Genomic DNA, 23,864 nt, shown 5'->3' with positions numbered 1-23,864 from the left:
TATCTTGCACTAAACATTATCCTCTTAATCATGTACCTGTACAATGCAGACGGCTCGACTGTAATCATATGTTGCCTTTCAGCTGACTGGTTAGCATGCGACAAAATCCTTTCACTACCTTGGTACACGTGACAATAAACTAAATTCAAAGTCAAACTGATTCACAATGGAGACATAAGAGTCTGCACATCCTGGGATCTTGTGCAAATAACAAAATGTTATAGGAACTCAGCGATCCAGCAAGCATCCGAGGGAAAAAATACACAGACGACATTCTGGACCTGGACCTAAAACACCGTCTGTCCATTTCCCTCCATAGATACTGCCTTGGACAGATTCACAATTTATTTGGACAGATTCACAATTGCCATTTCTCCCCAGGAGATGAGATGTTGTTATTCAGTAGGTTGCTGTGATCCAGCATTAAAGGATGATATAAGAAGATTCAAATTCTACTTTCAAAGGGAATTAAGATACAACAGCATCGTGATTAAGTTACTGAACAATATCAAAACCATCATGGCAGATGGGGAATTCTAATTCAATTAAATAAGTAAAGTATCATTAAGTATTATCACTGGCGAACATGCAACTGCAGATTGACAGAAAAGTCCATTTAATTTACCAATGCCCTGGAGGGAAGCAAATCTACTGTTCAGCCAACAGACCCACGGCGATGTGAGTCACTCATAACTGGCTCTGGGGTGGTCCCGGGGGAAATTAGGGAATGGATACGAAATATAGGCCTTGCTGCACTCTCCAAATGCTGCAGAACACAGAACTGTACAGCACAGGAAGAGGCCCTTCGGCCAACAATGTCTCTTCCGAACATGATGCAAAATTAAACTAATCTTGAACACCTGCATGTAATCCACATCCCTCCATTCCCTGCATATCCATGTCCCTATATATAAGCATCATAAACATCATTGAAATATCTGCCTCCACTGCTACCACTGGCAGAGTGTTCCAGGCACCCACCACCTTCTGTGTAAAATAACTTGCTCCTCACATCTCGTTTACATATCTCCCCACACATCATCTTTACAAATTGCCCCTCACACCTCCTTTACACATTGCCCCTCTCATCTTAAAGTTATGCCCTCGATTCTTTGACATTTCTACCTTGGGAAAAAGGTTCTGACTGTCTACCCTATCGATGCCCCTTCCTAGTGTATCTGCTTCTATCAGGTATCCCCCTCAACCCCCAGCATTCCAGTGAAAACAATCTAAGTTTGTACAACCCCTCCTTGTGGCTAATAAATTCTAATCCGTGCAGTGTTCTGGTAAACTGCTTCTGCACACTCTCCAAAGCCTCCACATTGTTCCTGTAATGGGGTGATCAGCACTGCACATAATACTCCCTGTGACCTAAACACAGTCCTGTAGAGATGCAAAAATAAAAGAAAAAAATAAAACATTTGATTTCTTTGTAAAATGTTTGCATTTCTGGCAAGGTTACACATTCCCTGGAGTTCCCCCAAAATTAGTGGCATATTGGCTATTTCCAAATGCAAGTGGTTATGGGGTTATAAAGACCAGACCAGGTGAGAATTAGTGATTTCATTCCCTGCAAGATGTTAGCAAGCCAGATGATTTTGTTCAATAATCCAGTTATATGGTCACCATTACTGAGATTAGATTTTATGTTTATTACATCCAGATTCATTAAAAAAAATGAAATATAACATCTCAGCTGCCATGGTGCGACCCAAACTTATGTCAACTAATCAATAGTCATGGTTTGGGCATTGCAAATCTGATAACTCAGCCTCGAAGTCCAAGTATCCAACATTTAAAAATAAATAAATAAATTGCACAACTATGGGAATAAACTGTGAGATACTGGTCAAAATACACAGTGCAGGTTGGTGCAAAACCAGGCTGGTGAATATTACAGCAAATAGTTCAAGCACAGTGGTAGATGCAAGGACCAAACCTTCTGGACTGTGACACCAAAGCAGGTAATCAGTGATTAAACCAGACTGAAACATTGCAAGTCGTAACATTCAAGTCCAACAAATTCAGACAAACAAGAAATACATAAAAAAGAGATACAAAGAACTGCAGGTGCTGGAATCTTAAGCAAAACACAAAGTTCTGGAGGAACTCAATGGGTTAGGCAGCATCTGGGGAGGGAATGGGCAAGGGATGTTTCAGGTCCTGACTTTTCTTCAGACTGATAGAGAAACATCATCTGTCCATTCCCTCCATTGATATTGCCTGACCCTCTAAGTTCCTCCAGCACTTTGTGTTTTGCTCAAGACTCCTACATCAACAGTTGTTTGTGTTTGCATTGGCAGTGGTTTCAAGGAGTTGCCAATCAAAGCATGGAATAGATACCGCCAACACACTCGGCAAAATCCTCCAAATCCACCAGAAGAGAGACAAGTGTACCAGAAAGACCCTCTTCCAATATCAAAGGCCTCTTCCAGGCCTACATCCCAAACATCAACACTCTAATTACACTCATTTAGCCCAGTTGGGCAGCCCACATCATTCACATAGACTTTTGAGATAGACATCCTGTTCAGTCAGAGTTCTGCCATGGGATGAGATTACCAGCCAGACTGAGGAAAAATAGTTTGGTTTATTTTAGAGATACTGCATGGAAACAGGCCCTTCAGCCCATCAGCCTGAGGGGGGGGGGGGGGGGGGGGGGGGGGGGGATAGGAAAGAGAGGAGGGAAAAGTGGAGATTATTTAAAATTGGACAATTCAAAGTTTGTACCATTGTGTTGGTAGTTATCCAAGAACAGAATTCACATGCTAAATAACCTTCTCCTGTAGCATCGGCTGTGTGTAGCAATCTGTATCCACCAACAGATGGAAGTAAACATAAATATTATGTGGAATGAAGCACAAATTACTGGGGTCGGGCAGCATCTGTGAAGGAATGGATAGGTGACGTGTCGGGTTGGGACTCTCCTTCAGACTGTCTGAAGAAGAGTCCTGACGAAACGTCACCTATCCATTTCTTCCGCAGATGCTGCCTGATGCGTTGGGTTCTTCCAGCATTTTGTGTTTTGCTCAATATTCCAGCATCTGCTGGTTCTTTTGTCTCCATGATGTGGAATGGCTACCTTGTTCGCATCATGAAGTGCTTTTTTTTTGTTGCAATAATTGAACCAATAATCCCAATTGTGAGGATCATGCTGTGTATCAATTATTAGTTTTACTTCCAAAACATAACACGCCGTTGATTACGATGTGTTATTGCTTCCCTTTATTACGAAGCTCATCGAGCAACTGTGCGTCTTCAGATCATCTTTGGTTGAAGATAGCACACAAAAGATGTAATGGATTATACATGCAAAAATAATTTGCAAGGCTGACTGATGTGACAGAAAATATAGATCAAAGCTACCAGATTAGGGTAATGTGTCATTGTATAACAAAGTACACTGTGTTGTGGCACAAGGCAACTTGAAAACATCTCCATCTCAATCATGTAGCAATTATGTGGGGGACAAGACTGTTCTGAGTAAGAAAGATTGCTGGAGTAAAGCCCTCCATCAATTTCAATGGAGGTTCCAGTCTGTGACATTATTCTGTGCATCAACTAAATATTGGACAAGTAGTGTAGTGTTGGAGGTGAATATCTCAATCGATGCCATCAACTTGATTTTGGATGACCTATAAGCTAAAGGGATGCATGAAATGTATCCCTGTGAATGCGTGAGTTTTCTCCGGGTGCTCCGGTTTCCTCCCATAAAGACGTAGCGGTATGAAGGTTTATTGGCTTCTGTAAAAATTGTCCCTAGTGTGTAGAGAAGAATGAATGTATCGATGATCGCCGGTCGATGTGGACTCAGTGGGCTGAAGGGCCAGTTTTCACGCTGTATCTTTAAACAGATGTCCACACCAACCATTGATCACCCGATCACACTAATTCCATTTTACGCCACTTTTGCATATACTCCCTACCCACTATTGGCAATTTACAGAGGCCAATTAACCTACAAACCTGCACATCTTTGAGACGAGAAGAAACCGGAGCACCTGGAGAAAACACAACTACTGCAGTTATTAGATACAGCAGTTATTACCGCACTATCACCAGTAACTTAGGAAAGTCACGGGACTTTTTTGTTAATGGACTTGAATTATTTTCTCTTGAACCCTGGATGTTGAGGGATTGAGGTTGACCTGATGGAAATATATAAAATTATGAGATAGGGTGGACAGTGAGAACCCTGTTCGCAGGATGGAAATATCAAATCAGAGAGGGCATAGCATTAAGGTGAGAGAGGCAATGTTCAAAGGAGATGTGTGGGGCATGTTTTATTACACAGTGGTGAGTACCTGGAACGCACTGCCAGGGTTGGTGGTTCAGGCAGATACAATAGTAGCATTTAAGAGACTTTTGGGCAGATATATTACTATGCAGGAAATAGAGAGATATGGAATATGTGCAGGTAGTTAAGAGTTGATATCATGTTCAGCACAGACATTGTGGGCCGAAGGGCCTGCTCCTGTGCTTTACTGTTCTATGTTCTATATTCTATGAAAGCAATCTAAGAAAGGAATTACTGGTGGAAAGTTGGTGCCTTGTTACTTTTAGTTTAGTTTAGTTTAGAGATACAGTGCAGAACCAGGCCCTTCGGCTCAGCAAGTACGTGACCACCAATGACCACTGCGTACACTAAAGGGCCTGTCCCTTTGGAGACCTCTCACGAGGTCAAGAGAGGTCTCCTATGGTCCTGAGAGGTCTCCAAAAAGTCGTAGTACCTTTCTGGTTGCCACTGAATTTTCAACACGGTGAAAATTTTGGCGACCTATCACGGGTGTCGGCAGTCGCCTGTAAAGGTTGCGTAAGTGGGACAGGCCCTTAACACTACCCTACACTCTGAGGATGTTACCATTTTACCATAGCCAATTAACCTACAAACCTAAACATCTTTTGGAGTGAGGAAGGAAACCGGAGCATCCGGTGAAAACCCACGCAGGTCACAGGGAGAACGTAGACAAGCACCCGTAGTCAGGACCGAACCTGGGTCTCTGGTGCTTCGAGGCAGCAACTCTACTGCTGTGCCACTGTGCCGCCCTTTGAGGCAGATTATCTACTTTGCTGTAATTCTACTACTTATATTGAAATCCAGTCGACTTACTTTATTGGTATTTTTTAGATGCCGCGGGAAATGCCTTTATTTTAGAGTTGATACATAAAAATAGTTTATAGCTGTTTCATATGTGATGCACTTGGGCAGTGGTTTATAGTCTAACTCATGTTCAGAAAGCATTTCGACCTGATATCCACTAGTGAGTCGCTGCCAGACGCCTGTGGGAAGTTCTATGAGCATCAGTAAATGAACACATTTTCTTCCCTTTTATCTGGCCTCCTGTTTTATCCACCTACACATTACATGGGGAAAGCCACACTCGAGTGAGTGCCAGCAGCATTCCGAAACCGGGAGGATTTTTTTAAAAGAACAGGCACAATTCTGGATCAGTCAACTGGAGTTAATAAATGTTTATCCTAATTCCAAGCAGCAGTCTTGTGCTTGACTGGTGCCCTCCAAAATAGGCACCGCAGACGATTCTATCTCTTTCAAATTACATTAAGGTTGCATGGTGAAAGAGATACAGCATTAAGTCTAAGCTCCGTGAACAACCCAATAACTCATGAGATGGTATGCCTGAGTGGATGTTCTGTTTAATAAAAGTCTTCTGAAACAATTGGTTACATGCCGACAGAAACCAGAGTAGATCTTTGCGGATAGTGTGTGTAGGAAATAACTGCAGATGCTGGTTTAAATCAAAGGTGGACACAAAATGCTGAAGAAGGGGCTCGACCCGACACGTCATCCATTCCCTCTCTCCAGAGATGCTGCCTGTCCCGCTGCGTTACTCCAGTAGACTTTGTGTCTACCTTAGATCTCTGCAGATACTGTTGTAATAGAATAGAATAGAATAGAATAGTTTCTTTATTGTCATTGTAACATGGGCCATGTACAACGAAATTTAAAATGTCAGCCAGTCAGTGCAGCATTCAACATTTCTAAAGCTAACGAAACATCCACGGTAAAATAATAAAGATAAGCAAATAAATAAAAATCACAGACAAAGCACGCATACACACCCAACCCTCCATCCTTCTGTCGATTTCACCGTTACCACAGTCCCTTAGTCTGTATCGCCCCTGCGTTCCTTGGCGGCCACATTTAGTACATTTATAGCAGTGGGGTAAAAACTGTTTTTTAGTCTATTTGTCCTTGTCCTTGTGGATCTGTACCGTCTGCCTGACGGCAACAGTTCAAACAGGGAGTGTCCGGGGTGGGAGATGTCCTTTATTATATTCTGGGTTTTTTTATTGCAGCGGGAACTGTGTAGGTCCTCCAAGGTAAGGAGAGGGCAGCCGACAATCCTCTGGGCGTTGTCAATGGCCCTCTGGAGCGCTTTCCTCTGAGCCGCTGTGCAGCTGGTGTACCACACGCATACACAGTATGTTAGTATGCTCTCAATGGAGCACCGATAAAAGGACAGCAGCAGCCTCTGAGTGATGTTGTTCTTCCTGAGCACCCTCAGGAAGTGCAGTCTCTGCTGGACCTTTTTCAGCAGCGCAGTGGTGTTCACGCTCCACGTCAGGTCCTCCTCAATGTGGATTCCCAGGAAGCGGAAATCCGCCACCCTCTCTACACAGTCCCCTCTGATGGTCAGTGGTACCATGTCCGTTTTGTTTTTCCTGAAGTCTATTATTACCTCCTTCGTCTTTGAGGTGTTGAGGAGCAGGTTATTTTCTTCGCACCACACTGTCAGCTGCTCCACCTCATCCCGGTAGGCGTACTCGTCCCTCGCGGAGATGAGTCCCACCACTGTAGTGTCATCCGCAAATTTGACAATGGTGTTGCTGTGGTGGCTAATACCCAGCGCCAAAATATATTAACCCTCAAAAATATAATGAAAATGCATATATTACCACTAACTGCAAGTGCTCACATTATGCAGTGAGTTTCACAAAGTTAAAACGCTCGGATGATTTAAATGCGAGTCGCAGTCATACAGCACAGGAACAGGCCTTTCGGCCCGATGTGTCTATGCTAACCAAGGTGCCACATTTAACCTAGTCCCGCATTTGGACCACATCCCTCCAAAGCTTTCAAATGCTTTTTTAAATGCTGTTAAAGTACCTGCCCCAACTAAATTTTCAGACTTTTGACTTTAGAGATACAGCACAGAAACAGGCCCTTCAGCCCACTGAGTCCAAGGCAACCAGTACCTATCACTTTGATCACCCTGTACACTATCACTTTGTTACCTACTCTGGGCTGTTTACAAACCTGTACACCTTTGAAATGTGGGTGGAAATCGGGAGAAAACCTAAACAGTCACAGGCAGGGCCATCTTAACAGCGTTATAGGCCCCTGGGCAAAGCAGTGAACTGGGGCCCCTACACTTCCAGTTTCTTTATGCCAAACCAAACATGCCGTCATGCACTTGCGATGTTCTTCTCCGTTTTCATGTTCTACAATAACATTCTACAATACATAGATTAGAATGGGGCCCCTATGCTCATGGGGCCCCGGGCAACTGCCCTGTGTGCCCATGCGTTAAGACAGCCCTGGTCACAGGGAGAACGTGCAAACTCCGCACAGACATCACCTATAGAACCCGGGACGCTGACGCTGTAAGACAGCAGCACTACGACTACGCCACAGTGCCGCCCTGCACATCATTTGGAAGCTGGTTCCATACACTCACCATCCTCTGAATGATAAAGTTGCCCCTTGGGTTGCTATTAAATCTTACCCCTCCAAGCTAAATCCTCTGTCCTCTAGTTGTTGATTCCCCTACCCTTGGTAAAAGATTCTGTGCATTCAGCCTGTCCCCCTCATGATTTTATACCATCTGTAAGATCACTCTTGGCTTCCTGAGCTCCAAGGCATAAAGTCCTAGCCTGCCAGTCTCTCCATATAGCTCAGGCCCTCGAGTCCTGTGACAACTGTACCATAATGTCCCAACTTCCATACTCAAAGAAAGACACAGAATCTTCTGAAGAAGGGTCCTGACCCAAAAAGTCTCCTATCCTGTTCTCCCGAGATGCTGCTTGACCCGCTGAGTTACTGCAGCATTTTGTGCTGGTTTTTGCGAACCACTCTCTACATTTCCGTGTTTCTATACTCAATACCCTGACTGATGACGGTCAATGTACCAAAAGCCTTGTTTACCATAAACATGTGACGCCACTTTCAGCGAAATGGAACAAAAATCAGTCCTCAAATTATTTTCTGTGCTCTTCATCAATCAGAGTAATTTAGAAGTGGTCCTGTGGTGTAGCTAGTGGAACGAATGCCTCACAGCACCACTAACCCAGAGATAGACACAAATTGCTGGAGTAACTCAGTGGGTGAGGCAGCATCTCCAGAGAAAAAGGATGGGGGATGTTTTGAGTCAGAATCTTCTTCAGAGTCTGAAGAAGTGTCCTGACCCAAAGGATCCCCCATCCTTTTTCTCCAGAGATGCTGCTTGACCCATCGAGTTACTCCACCACTTTGTGGTCTATCTTTGGTATAAAGCAGCATCTGCAGTTCTTTGCTTCTACCACTGACCCAGACTCAGTCTGACCTTGGATGCTGCCTGGGAGCAGTTTGCATGTGACTGCATTAGTTTAATGTTTAATGCTTAATGTGCCATTCCTAACTGTCACTGTATGTCATGCTGTCACTTGCGGGCAGAGCACCAAGGCAAATTCCTTGTATGTGAATACTTGGCCAATAAACTTATCCATTAATTCATTCAGATACTCCAATTTCCTCACACATCCCAAAGATGGGCAATTCCGTAGGTTAATTCATCCCTAGTGTATAGTGAGGACTAGGATCTAAGTAGATAAGGTGGGGAGGTTTGTTCTATGTTCTATTAGCAGATAAGAATTTGTCTCGATGAGCCGAAAGGCTCCTGTGTCTCCAATTGTCCAATGGCTCCAATTCTGCTCCTATGTCTTACGGTCTTGGCATTATGTTTGGCACAGAAATTGTGGGCTGAAGAGCCTGTTCCTGTGCTGTTCTGTTCCTTTAAACAGGAAGATTTTAATGGCACATTAGGATTGATGCCCTATAGCGCCAGACACCCGGTTTGATCCTGACTATGGGTGCTGTCTGTACGGAGTTTGTACATTCTCCTGGTGACCTGTGTGGGTTTTCTCCGAGATCTTCATTTTCCTCCCACACTCCAAAGTTTTGTAGATTAATTGGCTTGGTATAAATGTAAATGGTTCTAAGTGTGTGTAGAATAGTGCTTGTGTGCGGGGATCACTGGTCGACAGAGAATCAGTGGGACGAAGGACCTGTTTCCGTGCTGTATCTCTAATCTAAATCAAAATATGGAAAGTTTACATTTGTGATAAAATCAGGTAAGTTTTCTGCTTACTTCTCAAGCGCTTTTGAATGAAAACTTCAGTTACTTTTGTACAATTTATTATTCAATATTTTCTTTACTCTGTTTGTTTCTTATAACATGCAGAGTGAATGTCTCTTGGATTAACAATTTATATGCAACCTGGAACCATCAACTCTGTCAGCACAGGAGGAGGTCCAAGCAAGCTCTTTGAAAAAGCTACCCAATTATTCCCGAACTCCTTTGCTCTTTGCCTGTAACAACCTCAAGTTTTATTCAATCGCTTTTTGAAAATTGTGATTGAATCTGCTTTCAATTTTCTTTCCTCGCACCACATTGCAAATAACAAACAAGTTTGCTGAGCTTAAAAAAATCATCCCCCTTTTGTGCTGAAAATTACCTATAATCTTACCTCATTCTGCAGAAGGGTCACGACCTCAAAAATCACCGATCTATTATTTCCATAGATGGTGCCTGACCTGCTGAGTTACTCCAGCATTCAGTGCTTCACTGAAGATTCCAGCATCTGCAGTTCCTTGTGTCTTAGTTAATTTTAGTTTATTGTCACATGTACAAAGGAACAGGGAAAAGCTTTTTTATTGCATGCTATCCAGTCAGCAGAAAGACTATACATGATTACAATCAAGCAGTCCATAATGTACAGTGTACAGAAACAGAATAAAGGGAATAACCTTTAGTGCGAGTTAAGGTCCAGTGAAGTCCGATTGAAGGTAGTTTGAGGATCTCCAATGAGGTAGATGGTAGAGTGGGACCAGCCTTCAGTTATTGATGGGATATCAAATCTATTGTTACTACGAAAAATATTGGACAAACTCAGCTGGTCAGGTAGCATTCCTGGAGAACATGATAGGTGACATTTCAGGTTGAGCCCTTTCTTCAGACTAAAGGGTCCCAATCCAAAATATCACCTGTCCATGTTTTCCAGGGATGCTGCTTGACCGGCAGAGTTCATCCAGTACTTTGTGCCTTTTTTTGTAAACCAGCATCTGCAGTTCCTTGTTTCAACCCAATCGACCAATGGAAGTTGTAAATGTAGTCCTTGGAAACCCTTTTTCACTTCAAACAGCTGCTAGCTCAGAATTTCCTGCTTGGTTTTGGTATATTCCCGTCACCTATCCATATTCTCCATTAGCTGGTGGGATGTCTGTATGTAACTTTCTCAAATCCAAACTCAATGTGTTGGTCACTCGATGGTAGATAAGCCTCTTGTGTATAAGTGCCATCCTTGGAAGAGGATTGAATCAGCTCTGCCATTTCAAATGACAGACACAAAATGCTGGAGTAACACAGCGGGTCAGGCAGCATCTCCGGAAAAAAGGAACAGGTGACGTTTAGTGTCTGAGTTCTTCTTCAGAACGCTGCAGAACTCCCATTGGAGAGAGGAGGAGAACTTCTTCAAATGTGGCACACTTGAGGAGATTTCACAATGGAGCAGCCAAAATGTCTATGGTCACAAAATGCTGGAGCAACTCAGCGGGACAGGCAGCATCTCTGGAGAGACGTCAGGTCTGAAGTAGGGTTTCGACCCAAAACATCACCCATCTCTCCAGGCAGGATCCCTTCTCTCCAGAGATGCTGCCTGTCCCACTGAGTTACTCCACCATGTTGTATCTATCGTCAATTTAAATCAGCATCTGCAGTTCTTTCCTAGATTATATGTCTAGAAAGGAACTGCAGATACCGATTTATACCAAACATAGACACAAAATGCTGAAGTAACTCAGAGGGTTAGGGAGCATCTCTGTAGAAAAGGAATGTGACATTTTGGGTTGAGACCCTTCTTCAGGCAGCCGTCTCACCGATTATTTTTCTCCAGATGCTGCCTGACTCACAGAGAGATGGTGGATGGTGCAATTGAAGCTTCCATATTTTCGTCTACCAGGGTAACCAATAATTCCCCTTGTTTATCAAGAAACTATTATTAAGATAAGACCATAAAGTGCTGGAGCAATGGTTCAGGCAGCATCTCTGGAGAACATGGATAGGTGACATTTTGGGTCAGGACCCTTCAGATCTGAAGAAGGATCCCGACCCAAAGTGTTGATTTACTCCAGCATTTTGTTACCTCCCAAATCAGAAGCACTATTCCAGGCTCCATAACAGGAAGGCGGTGAGATGAAAAAATTGTCATTGCTGCATGCAAATCTCCCTTAACATCTCAATATCTCCTTCCCCTTCCTACACATTTTGTCTGCCCTTGAAAATGTTGGGAAAGGTTGTGACAACAGAGAAGGCCATGCTGCCAGGCACAGCTTTTGGTCAAATCATTAATGCCTCAGAGTGTGCAGGGAGTGGATCAGAAAGTGGGGTGATGTAGAACTAGTGTGAATGGGTGATCGATGGTCGGCGTGGACCCAGTTGGCCAAAGGACCTAATTCCATGCTAAAACTAAAATTACATTCTGATTACATCGCTTTGTAGGTTGATTGGTGTTGATAAAAAGTGTCACTACAGGTGCTGTCTGTGTGGAGTTTGTATGTTCTCCCCAGGTTCTCTTGTTTCCTCCCACATTCCAAAGACATATGGGTCTTTAGGTTAATTGGCTTTGATAACATTTGTAAATTGTCCCTAGTGTGTAGGACAGTCCTAGTGTACGGGATGATTGCTGGTCAGCGTAGACGCGGTGGACCGAAGGGCCCGTTTCCGCGCTGTATCTCTGAAGTAAAGTAAAGTGTGTGGTACTGCTAAATATTGCCCGTCAGCTCATTTCACAGGCAAACATGACAGATGAAAACTATTAATTAAATTTATTTACAAATTGAAAGGGTTATCAAATTCAGACAATTAAACTAATGCCACAGTACAAGACAGCTAGGATTTAAAACAAACTTGCCTAAGAGCTCTTGACAGCTCTTCTTGTGGAGTTAATAGTCTCTTGGAATTAATTATGAATCCTTATATGCGTCTGGTGAATGTTAGCACTCTAACGATCCAGTGCTTGGTGGTTTGACAACGCTGTCTTCTATCATAAGAACTATTTAACCAAATTATTCTGGAAGCTTTTTAACTCAAACAACCTTCAAATTCCCTCAAGAACTAAGTTTGTTTTAGATTCGGTGCACATTTATCTGAATAGAAACGAGTCATAAAAACCTGACACCATAATAGCGACATTTAAAATGTAGCCTTCTGTTTGAGGACATTAAAACAAAAGGACATTTATGTTAATTTAGTTTACAATTTTATTGCTCATTGTTCATGATTATTATGGATTCCTCATCTGAAAAGATTGTTTTTAGCCACAATACAAAAGCTCAGTAACCCACTTAGTACAGATAGCAAGATTACGACAAATTGTATTAGAATATTACCATAAATATAGCAATAGATCACACCTTGTGTCTTCACAGAAGTGTGTGGAAATGAAATAAATGAATGCTGAACAGAAGGAGGTGACCCAACGTTCCCTCATAGAGAATTGCTTCGGATTTATGGCACAGCAGCTGAACATTCATACGAGCACAGAAGCAAATAGCATCAATATTAGGCCACTCAGCCCCTCAAGCCGACCCCACCATTCAACACGATCCCAGGTCTCCTGTCCTCTCCTGCACCAGTTCAATATGGCTTTCAATTCCTTGATCTTTCAAAAATGTATCCACTTCCACTTTAAATACCGATATGTTCTGGTTTAGATTTCAGAGAGGCAATGCGGAAACAGGTCCTTCAACCCAACGGGTTCATGCTAACTGTTGATCATCTGTATACTTGTTCTACATTATCCCTCATTGGCATCCAACACAATTGAGGCAATTTGCAGAGGTCAAATAATCTACAAACCTGCATGTCTTTGGGATGTGGGAGGATTCAAGATTCAAGATTCAAGAGAGTTTATTGTCATGTGTCCCAGATAGGACAATGGAATTTTTGCTTTGCTTCAGCACAACAGAATATTGTAGGCATAAATAAATACCAAACAGATCAGTGTGACCATATACCATTGAATATATATATATACACATATAAATCATCAGATAAAGTACAATGGGCTATTAATGTTCAGAGTTGTGTTTGAGTTGAGTTTAATAGCCTGATGGCTGTGGGGAAGTAGCTATTCATGAACCTGGATGTTGCAGATTTCAGGCTCCTGTACCTTCTACCTGAAGGCAGAGGGGGGATGAGTGTGTGGCCAGGATGGCGTGGATCCTTGATGACACTGGAAGCCTTTTTGAGGCAGTGACTGCGATAGATCTCCTCGATGGTAGCGAGGTCAGACTTTTTGCAGTCTTTTCTGCTCCTGGGCACTCAAGTTGCCTCACATCAGTCTGAAGAAGGGTTTCGACCCGAAACGTTGCCTATTTTCTTCGCTCCATAGATGCTGCCTCACCCTCTGAGTTTCTCCAGCATTTTTGTCTACCTTTGATTTTCCAGCATCTGCAGTTCCTTGTTGAACATAATTAAACCCAATGCTTCTACTGACAAGTTTCACCTTCAGCTAAGTGACAGAGGATTATGAACCAGCTGTAAATTGGTAATCGAACTCTGCTAACTCCTCGTACTTGAGAGGAAGCACCGAGAAGGAAGAATAATTGTGGCACATCATTCCTCTGCATGCAACCTTTAGAGTTTAGAAATGCCACATACAGCTGTTGACACTTCAGCAGATTCAAAGAACCACGAATTATCAATAGCCAATTAAGCCTGTGTTTATATATCTTGGGTCTAGTTAGGTCACATATTAAAAAAAAATAGATTTCCTTGGAGACGCGAAGAAAGCAAATACATTTCATTCTTCCAGTTCCATAGCAAGAGACCGACACATCGTGGGTCATTGGTTTCAGTAACAAGTCGCCCCCAATGCGTTGTTAAATTACATTGTTGGTGCCTGTCTTTTAACAATTCTTTCAACAACGCCAACAAACAGCACTTCAGTCAATAAATGCTCAAGTGGTTACTTTATCAAATCTAATCCAAATAACCAACAAAAGTCACTTAAGGCCACTGCATTTAATTGTGTGCCATATCTGTACACTTATTTCAGTCACTGGGATTATAAACAAAAAGATTAGGAATATATTTACATTCGCAAATAATACATTTTTCTATGGCTGCCAATTATAGTTTTTTATCTCCCTGTGTATATTTGTTCTTCACTTTCATGTACAGCTATTTTAATGGTTGTTCACCTGTTCAAAATGGAAGGTCATTGGTGTCCTTTTCAAGGCCAAGGTGAGTTTATCATTGAGGATGCAATATAACAATAAACAATGAACAGTACGGATCAGGACAGGCCCTTTGGCCCACAATGTCCATGCCGGACGCGATGCCAAGACAAACTAATCTCCTCTGCCCACACGTAATCCATATCCCCATTCCCTGCATATCCATGTGCCAATCTAAAAGCCTGATGAACGTCACTATTGTATCTGCCTCGACCACCACCCCTGGCAGCGTGTTCCAAACACGACCAATCCTTGTCTAAAATGACTTGCCCCACATATCGCCTTAAAACTTTGCCCCACTCACCTTCAACCTATGCTCTGTAGTCCTTGACATTTGCACCCCTTGGAAAAAGGTTCTGTATGTCAACCCTGTCTATTCTTCTGTTAGATCTCCCCTCAACCTCTGATCGTCCACAGAAAAACAATTCAAGTTTGTCCAACCTCTTCTTGCAGGTAATACCCTCCAACACAGGCAGCATTCTGGCAAACCTCCAGAATGAGATTCATGCTAACCTCCGAGGTGAAAAGTCCAATTAAAATATAAGTGAATGGGTTTAAAAATCCATGGTTGGTCTGACAAGTTCTCTTGGCAACAGGGATAGGCATATTTCTTTAGTTTAGTTTATTTTATTTTAGAGATACAGCGTGGAAACTGGCACTTTGACGCATCGAGTCCACACTGACCAGCGATCCCACGCTGACCCTGCAAACTCTGTATTGACAGCACCTGTAGTCAGGAACGAACTCTGGTCTCTAGCGTTATAAAGCTGCAACTCTACCACTACACCACTGTGCGAAATATGGTGGAACAGTCCTAGATAGTCAGAGATAGGCTGAGTCCGGCATCAATTATTGGGGGTGCTTGTGGTGACTTGGTGCTCACCACCACACTGCTGGAGGCCCCCCTGGGGCACGAAGGTTGAAGATGGCCAGGCAAGGAGGCAGAGAACGGTTTGCGGGACGGAGTTTGTACATTCTCCCTGAGACTGCGTGGTTTTCCTCTCACATGCCGAAGACTTGCAGGTTTGTAGGTTAATTGGCTTCTGTAAATTGTCCACAGTGTGCAGGATAGAATTAGTGAATGGGTGATCAGTGGTCAGGATGGATTTGGTGGGCCGAAGGGTCTGTTTTCATACTGATCTCTAAAACTAAAACTTAAACACCCACTGGCTGGAGCACAAGTGTAGCGATACTGACTAATCTACCACAACCTAGTATGGAGGCTATTAGTTTAGTTTAGTTTAGTCCAATCTAGTCGAGGTTAATTTGGTTTAGTGGTACAGCAGGGAAACAGATCCCATCAGTCCGCGCTGACCATCAGTCGCACGCTCATATAAGTTCTATGGTATCCGACTTTCTCATCCACTCCCTACAAATCGTATTTAATATTTTTTATTATTTTATACAATTTTTTAACAAAACAGAACAAAACAAACAAAAAAATAAAAAAATAAAAACTGAAAAAGACAACAGGAAAAAAAAAAGGAAGGAGAAAAAAAAAAATAATAAAAATTAAAAAAAATAATAATAAAACAAATCCGCCAGACATAACAGTATTGGTACAATCCACATGGTGCTACACAGTCATGCATTGCAAAAGCAGAAGTAAAGGTCACAGGACTACATCACTGCAGATAATATGAAATTATTGGACTTTGAGATGGTTGATAAATGGTCCCCAAACACTTAAAAAGTTGTTTGGTACCTTGGAGTTGTAGAAGCGTATCCTCTCCATCTGTATGATTATTATCATTTCATTGAGCCATTTTTCGAAGCAGGGGGGTGTAGATGATTTCCAGTCTGTTAGGATCATTTTCTTGGCTGCCACTCCCTACAAATGAGGGCCAATTTTTTTATAGGTCAATTAGCCGGTACACCCACAAGTATTTGGGACCTGGGTGGAAACTGGAGCACCCAGAGGAAACCCACACAGTCACAGGGGGAACATACAAACTATGTACAGACAGCACCCGAGGTCAGTCGAACCTGGGTCTCTGGTGCTGTGAGGCAGCAGCACTGGCAACTACACCACTGTGCCACCCTTAATGTTGGCAGCACCATTCCCTCGCTCATGTCGTAAGGATCAGAATCACTTGAAGGGGACATTCTGTTGGATATGGGACTCTGACCTATCGGGTAGGACAGGGTCAAACCAGAAATTCAATGACATTGGAGTATAAGACAACGGACAGATAATGTCACGGCAAGATTAAAATCAATAAAGGAGTGAGAAAACAGTTCTCACAATTCCAGTTTGTGTTTGCCGCACAGCACAAGATATTAACTCACTGTTCAAGGAAACTTGAGGTTAAACAATACTATTACTATTGAGACACGTAAAATGTTGGAGTAGCTCAGCGGGTCAGGCAGCATCTGTGGATCTCCGAGTCAGGACCCGAAATGTCACCAACCCTTTTTCTCCAAAGTTGCTGTCTGACCCGTTGAGTTACTCCAGCATTTTGTGTATATTTTATACAAGCCAGCATTTGCAGTTTCTGTTTTATTATGCAATGACTATGGACTTTGCACTAGTGAAGTTATACTCTGTACTTTGGCTTGTACCAGCATGGTCTCATTTCCTAGAATAATTGTTTAAGAAGGAACTGCAGATGCTGGAAAATCGAAGGTAGACAAAAATGCTGGAGAAACTCAGCGGGTGAGACAGCATCTATGGAGCGAAGGAAAAAGGTGACGTTTCGGGTCGAGACCATTCTTCAGTCTGAAGAAGGTAATAATTGGTAATTTATTGGGGCATCAGTCATGACGCCTGATCAATAATGATCTGACACACACAGTGAGGCGAACCTACCCAATGGGCTTTTTTTCTGTAGACAAATGTCTCTCCACCTTCCCCTCCCTCCTTCTCTGTCTCCCCCCCTCTCTAGGTCTGTAGGATCGGGTTAATTGATAATTAATCCAGTGACTTTCACGGTTGTGGCTCATTTGCCTGTGGCTGGGAGAGGAGCTGGCCTTAAAGAGGATGTCACGGTGTTGTGTTGCTGTGTCTCATGTGCCTGTAAAGCTGCAGCAAGTAAGAATGTAATAGTTCTAGTGCTGGTGCATGTGACAATTAAACACTCCAGTATCTTGACTTGTCAGACATATGTTATTATAGTCAAAAATCAACACTAGCTACCAAAAATACTAAATTACTAAAAGTTTAAGCAAAGTAAAAACATGTCAAATTTACATTTCATTAACGAAGATCTTTCCTGGACCCAGTACGCAGATGCAATTATAAAGAAGGCACATCAGAGACTCTACTTCCTGCAAAGATTACGGAGATTCAGCATGTCGAAGAGGAGTCTCCTAAACTTCTACAGGTGCACGGTAGAGAGCATTCTGACTGTTTGCATCGTGGCCTGGTTTGGTAACTTGAATATCCAGGAGCGGAAAAGACTACAAAAAGTTGTGACCACTGCCCAGTCCATCATCGGCTTTGACCTCCCCATCATCGAAGGGATCTATCGTAGTCGCTGCCTCAAAAAGACAGTCAAAATCACACTATCATACAAGACCCACACCATCCTGGCCACACACTCATCTCACCATTGCCATCAGGAAGGAGCCTGAAAACTGTAATGCCCAGGTTCAGGAACAGCTTCTTCCCTACAGCCATCAGGCTATTAAACACAACAAATAAGCTCTGAGCTCTGAACTGCAAAAGTATATTATTATTGCACTATATTTGTTATTTATCAAACTTTTTATTTCTCTTACCCTGTTATGTACTATGTTTACATATTCACATATATCATTGTCCATTCTGGGACATATGACAATAAAACACTCTTCACTCTTGACTCGAATGTCAATCAAATAAAAAGATAAGACATGAGATGAGAGAGCCAGAGAATATGAGGTAAAATCCAGTGCATTATGCTCAAACAACACACATATTTTCTCATTAAATTACTTTTCCTCTCATGTGATGAATTACTGAACACTATTTTCTGACAAAGACTATAACAGAAGTGCAGATTAAAAACAGATTTAATTGCAAAGTTAAAGGTAATGAGGGAAAGCTGTAAATTTATCTTACCAAGCTGTAGGTTTTGTTCAGAACATAAAACAGTACAGCACAGGAACAGGTCCTTCAGCCCACAATGTCTGTGCCATGCATAATAACCTTCTCTGCCTGCAAGCGATCAATCTGCATCACACCATTCTCTGCACAATCCATGTGCGCATTTAAAAGCCGCTTAAACGCCGTGATTGTACTTGCCTCCCCCACCACCCCAGGCAGCGCATTTCACGCACCCAGCACTCTCTATGTAAAAGACTTAATCTGCACATCTCCTTTAAACTTTGCCCCTTTCATCTTAAAGCTACCGTCCTATCCCGTTCATAACCTTTTTACTTCTAATAGGTCTTCCCTCAATCTTTGATGCTCCAGCGGAAACAATCCAAGTTTGCCTAATCTCACTTTAATCATTTAATATCCTTTAATCCAGGCACCATTCTTATAATCCTCCTGCACCCTCTCCAAAGCATCCACATCTTCCTGTAATGGTGCAACACTAATAAATCTACTTATACCGTGCTCACATGAATCATATGTCACACGCCTCTCAATTGTTTTATGGCACATCTCAGTCTGAGCTACGAATAACACTGAACACATGTCTACTAAACTGTGAGTGTGGTTTTACTGACCTTGAGTGCCCTTAATGCGGTTTGAAAATGAAAATGTGGTTGATTTGAAATAAAGCACAGCAAATAGTTGGTGGGGGTTGGTTTGAAATAAAAGCACAGCAAATGGTTGGTGGTGGTTGGTTTGAAATGAAGCACAGCAAATGGTTGGAGGTGGTGGCTCAGGCTGAGATGTGACGCTCTCGCTCCATCTTGCTCAACACTTCCGGGTTTTATAGTCCCTCCAGAAGGTGCGTGGCCTTCAGGAGGGAGAATCTCAAAACATTTTAAACACTAATAACTCTTTTATTTATCATTGATGGGAAAAATCCTCTTGTCCTGCGAAGCGGAGGGGGACTCTGAGTAAGATGGCCAAAAATCACAACCGTAAGTGGCAGCGTTTTTTCTAAAATCAATATACAGAACAACAGGAAGTGGTCAAGATCAGACTATATGTATATACTAGACCAAGTGCAGACCCGTTAGGTCTGTTCCCCCAACGTGCGGTTGTGGGGGAGGCGGCATGCAGCATCACACACACTAACTATCCCCCCCTCCCCGCACTCACGCTAATTACCCCCCTTGATATAATATTAATATTATTAATTTGCTCCTTTTACCCCATAACCACCGTATCTACTGACCCCAACTTGCAGTCACATCTAGGGGGGGGGGGGTGGATGAGAGTGAGGGCAGAGAGAGAAGGAGCAGAGACAGAGAGAGAGACAGAAACACAGAGTGAGGGGCAAGAGGGAGAGGAGGGTGGGGATGAGGAGAAGAGGAAGGAGGGGGTGTGGTTAGGTGAGGGGGGGGGGGGGGGAGAGAGAGAGAAGGAGAGAGAGGAAGAGAGAGAGGGGGAGAGAAAGAGGGGGGCAAGAGAGAATGGGGGGGGGAAGAGAGAAGGGGAGAGAGAAAGAGAGGGGAGAGAGAAGAGCAGGCAGAGGGAGATAGAGGGCAGAGGGAGAGAAGAGGAGAGAGAGAGAGGGGGAGAGGGGGGAGAGAGGGTGAGAGAGAGTAGTGAGAGAGTGGAGGGGGCGACAGAGAGGAGGGCTGAGGGATGGGGAGAGAGATACAGGAAGGAAAGGGACGTGGAGAGAGAGAGAGAGAGGCGGGAGATAGAGAGAGGGGAGAGGTGGAGAGAGAGGAGAGGGGGGGGGAGGAGAGAGGGGGGGGGGGAGGAGAGGGGGAGAGGGGAGAGAGGGGGAGGAGAGGGGGAGAGGAGGGGGGGAGGAGAGGGGGGGGAGAGGAGAGGGGGAGAGGAGAGGGGGAGATTAGAAGGGGAGATGAGAGGGGGAGAGGAGAGGGGGGAGAGGAGAGGGAGGAGGAGAGGAAGGAGAGGGGGGAGGGTGAGGGGGTGTGCTGAGAGGGGGGTGAAGTGAGGGGAGGGGAGGAGAGGGGGGAGAGGGAGGAGGGGGAGGGGGAGAGGAGAGGAGGAGAGAGAGAGAATGCCTTTTTATTTCATCTCAAACAACCATTTGCAGGCAGTGCTTTTTTACTTTAACCATATTTTCATTTTCAAACCACATTAAGGGCACTTACTCATAATTGTGTGGGCATTTGTTGACAGCTCACAGTTTTATTCACAGCTCAGAGCAACATGACCCTCTGCCTTCCTCCAGCTTGCAGACACTGATTGAGGCACACCACTTCCTGGTTTTATAGTCCCTCCCCCCTGCCGCCAGCAGGGGCAGCAGAGGGAATGGGGAATTTTGTAAAATCATTAATATCTCTGTCATATTTCATCGACGGGAAAATTCCTCGGCACACATACGGCGGAGGGGGGCTCTGAGCGAGGTGGCCAAAAATGACGGCTGTAGGTGGCGACGTTCTCTCGGAAATCGCAGCACAGATCGCCAAAACCGGTCAAGAACAGAGTTTTAGTAATATATATATATATATGGCAACTGAACCATCCCCTCATTAGAAAGTGAACTGACCTCGCCTCTACTTCATTGGATACTTTTGAACGATCTTTATCTGTGCACTGTGGATGGCTTGATTGTAATCATGTGTAGTCTTTTCTTTGACTGGATAGCACACAAATAAAAGCTTTTCACTGTTCCACGGTACATGTGACAATACTAAACTAAAACGCTTCACACTTGAACACTTCTATTCAAATGTTCCTTTAATCTTCTCCACTACAAGAAGCACAATCCAAAATTATTTTTAAAAGCACATTTAAAACAAAATTCTCCGTCTGCACATTATTGCCTTCTCTATTAGAGTCATAGTCATACAGTGTGGAAACAGGCCCTTCAGACCAACTTGTCCACAGTGACTAACAAGTCCCATCTACATTAGTCCCACCTGCATTTGGCCCACATCCCTTTGAACATATCCTATCCATGTACCTGTCTAAATGTCTCTTAAGCACAGCGATAGTACCTGCCCCTACTACTTCGGCTGGCAGCTTGTTCCATACACCTACCACCCTTTGGGTAAAAAAGTTAACTCTCAGGTTCCTGGTAAATCTTTCTCCCCTCATCTTAAACCTATGTCCTCTGATTCTTAATTCTCTTACTCAAGACTTTGTATCTTTACCCTTCATGATTCTGTACAACTCGATAAGATTACTCCTCATCCTCCTGCGCTCCGAGGAATAGAGTCCGAGCCTGCTCATCCTCTCCCTTTACTTCAGGCCCTCAAGTCCTGGCAACATCCTTGTAAATCTTCAATGCACCCCTTGCAGCTTGACAACATCTTCCCTAAAGTATGGTGACCAAAGCTGAAGACAATACTACAAATGAACATACTACGTCTTCATACCATGAAAGCATAAAGTAAACCATTCTTCACAGGAAATAAAGGGTATGCCAACTACAGCCAGTTCCAACACCAACCAATAATCCAGGTCCCCCTTCTGTTTCCAGTTCCGTGTTAGGACTTACCTTCTCTTTCCAAGACGAAGCACACACTTCTTGCACAGTTCCGAACTTCCCAACTCTCAGAAACCAAGTAGATAATCATATTCCCACACTGACCAGATCATCCTCAGTCCTCAATGTCATGCACATCAATAAACACAGTGCTCCTTCCACACTGGTGGAAGGATATTTCTGTCAGAGCAAACAATTCCTCTCTGCCGTAATTGCTTACTGAGTAGGTAGCCAGCTGGAGCTCGAACACAATGTTTATTATTGATTAAATGGATGCTAATTGCACAGGAGGTTACCTGGGATTATGGGCATCAATAGCGGTGAATAAAAATAAACTAACTTGGAAGAGAAGAAACCTGTTTTAAAGAGGTAGATACTTAAGAGTGCCTTAAAGACCTAGCTATGTAAGGGCACTTAAAGACATAGCTACTTGAGAGCACATCTTAAAGATGTAGCTACTGATGAGTTTCTCTTAAAATGGTAGCTTCTTTACTTTTTAAAGAGATAGCTACTTTAGAGTACCTCTTAAAGATGGAGTTGTTTGAGAGCATTTCTTAAAGACATAGATAATAATATCCCTTCAAGTGGTAACAACTTAAAAGTGCTTAAAGTAAGCTACATTAGAGTACCTACTTGAAGACGAAGCTACTTATATCTTAAGGACATAGGTATTTAATACTTAAAGAGGTAGCTACTTAAGAGTACTTAAGTACTTAGCCCCATAAGATTACCTCTTAAAGAGGTAGCTACTTGCTTTCCCTTGCACATAATAAGTACTCATTCGGTATCAGCATCATCTATTCCACCTGATACCCGCCATCCTTGTCATACACATTTGGATGACAAACTCATTTATTTCTTGTTCTGGGGCTGAAAGTTGAACAATAGAACAATACAGAAGCATGCTCCACCAGTGTATAACATTTTAAAAAGAGAATTAACCATTCACTTGCTTAAAGAAAAAAACACTTTTTTTTCCAACCGTGATATTTAAGAGAAATCGTGTCTTAGAGAAGTTGACAGCTTTGGAAAGCTTAAATGCTTGAAATAGAAAGAATGGATGGAATGTAATCAGAGAATGCATCCCTCATTTCAGCCTCTGATTGTTTGCACACTGACGATCACAAGGGGGAACACAAACTGCTTAAGGTGTGGGAAGAATAGTATATTGATACCAAACAAGAAGAACAATATACATGCTTATAGAGCAGATGTGAGAGATGACTCACCCAACTGGACATCTACAACGTTCTGTTGGTTTTCGAAAGGGTCCAACAGCACTGGTAGCTTATCCGTAAGTACAGCTGGAAGATAAAATAACATCCAATGTTAATTCAAATGTGTTGCAGATATTAGATGATATATAAAGAAACTTTCTCCTCCCACCAAAAAACTTTGCCTGTCCATTCCTCTCCCCCCCCCCCCCCCCCCCCCCCCCCCCCCCCCCCCCCCCCCCCCCCCCCCACAACCCGGATGTTGCCTGACCCTCTGTGTTTTACACTTAAAATGCTGAACAAAATGTCATTCAAGTTGGGTTCACTTGATTGAAAATGTAATCCAACGTCTACAGTGCACCTACAGTAAGACACAATCCCAGGAGACAACGGCTCTAAAATAAAGTCGTTGCGACAATTATTCTGATTGAAATGATTTGCTTTTGAACAAAATAGGTCAATTTTGAAAATACAAAATTATGCGCTTCTAATTTTTTAAATCTGTAACACATAGCAATAGAGTTGCTGCCTTACAGTGCCAGAGACACAGGTTTGATCCTGACCAGGGAGCACTGTCTGTACGGAGTTTGTATGTTCTCCCTGTGACCTGTGTGGGTTTTC

General features: G+C 43.2%; 1 protein-coding gene across 1 annotated transcript in view; it reads right to left on the bottom strand.

Moving 5' to 3' along the window:
• The window catches only part of il1rapl2 (interleukin 1 receptor accessory protein-like 2), an 841,694-nt gene that overhangs the window by 234,354 nt on the left and 583,476 nt on the right, over positions 1-23,864 (bottom strand). Inside the window, exon 6 of the mRNA XM_055644012.1 lies at positions 23,259-23,333. Within this exon, the coding sequence (XP_055499987.1) occupies positions 23,259-23,333 (75 nt within the window). The remainder of the gene's footprint in view (positions 1-23,258; positions 23,334-23,864) is intronic.

This window comes from Leucoraja erinacea, chromosome 12 (assembly GCF_028641065.1).
Source record: "Leucoraja erinacea ecotype New England chromosome 12, Leri_hhj_1, whole genome shotgun sequence".
In the NCBI taxonomy this organism is placed as follows: Eukaryota; Metazoa; Chordata; class Chondrichthyes; order Rajiformes; family Rajidae; genus Leucoraja; species Leucoraja erinaceus.
Note: the sequence above shows the minus strand (reverse complement) of the source record. Positions and strands in the feature narration are given on the sequence as shown.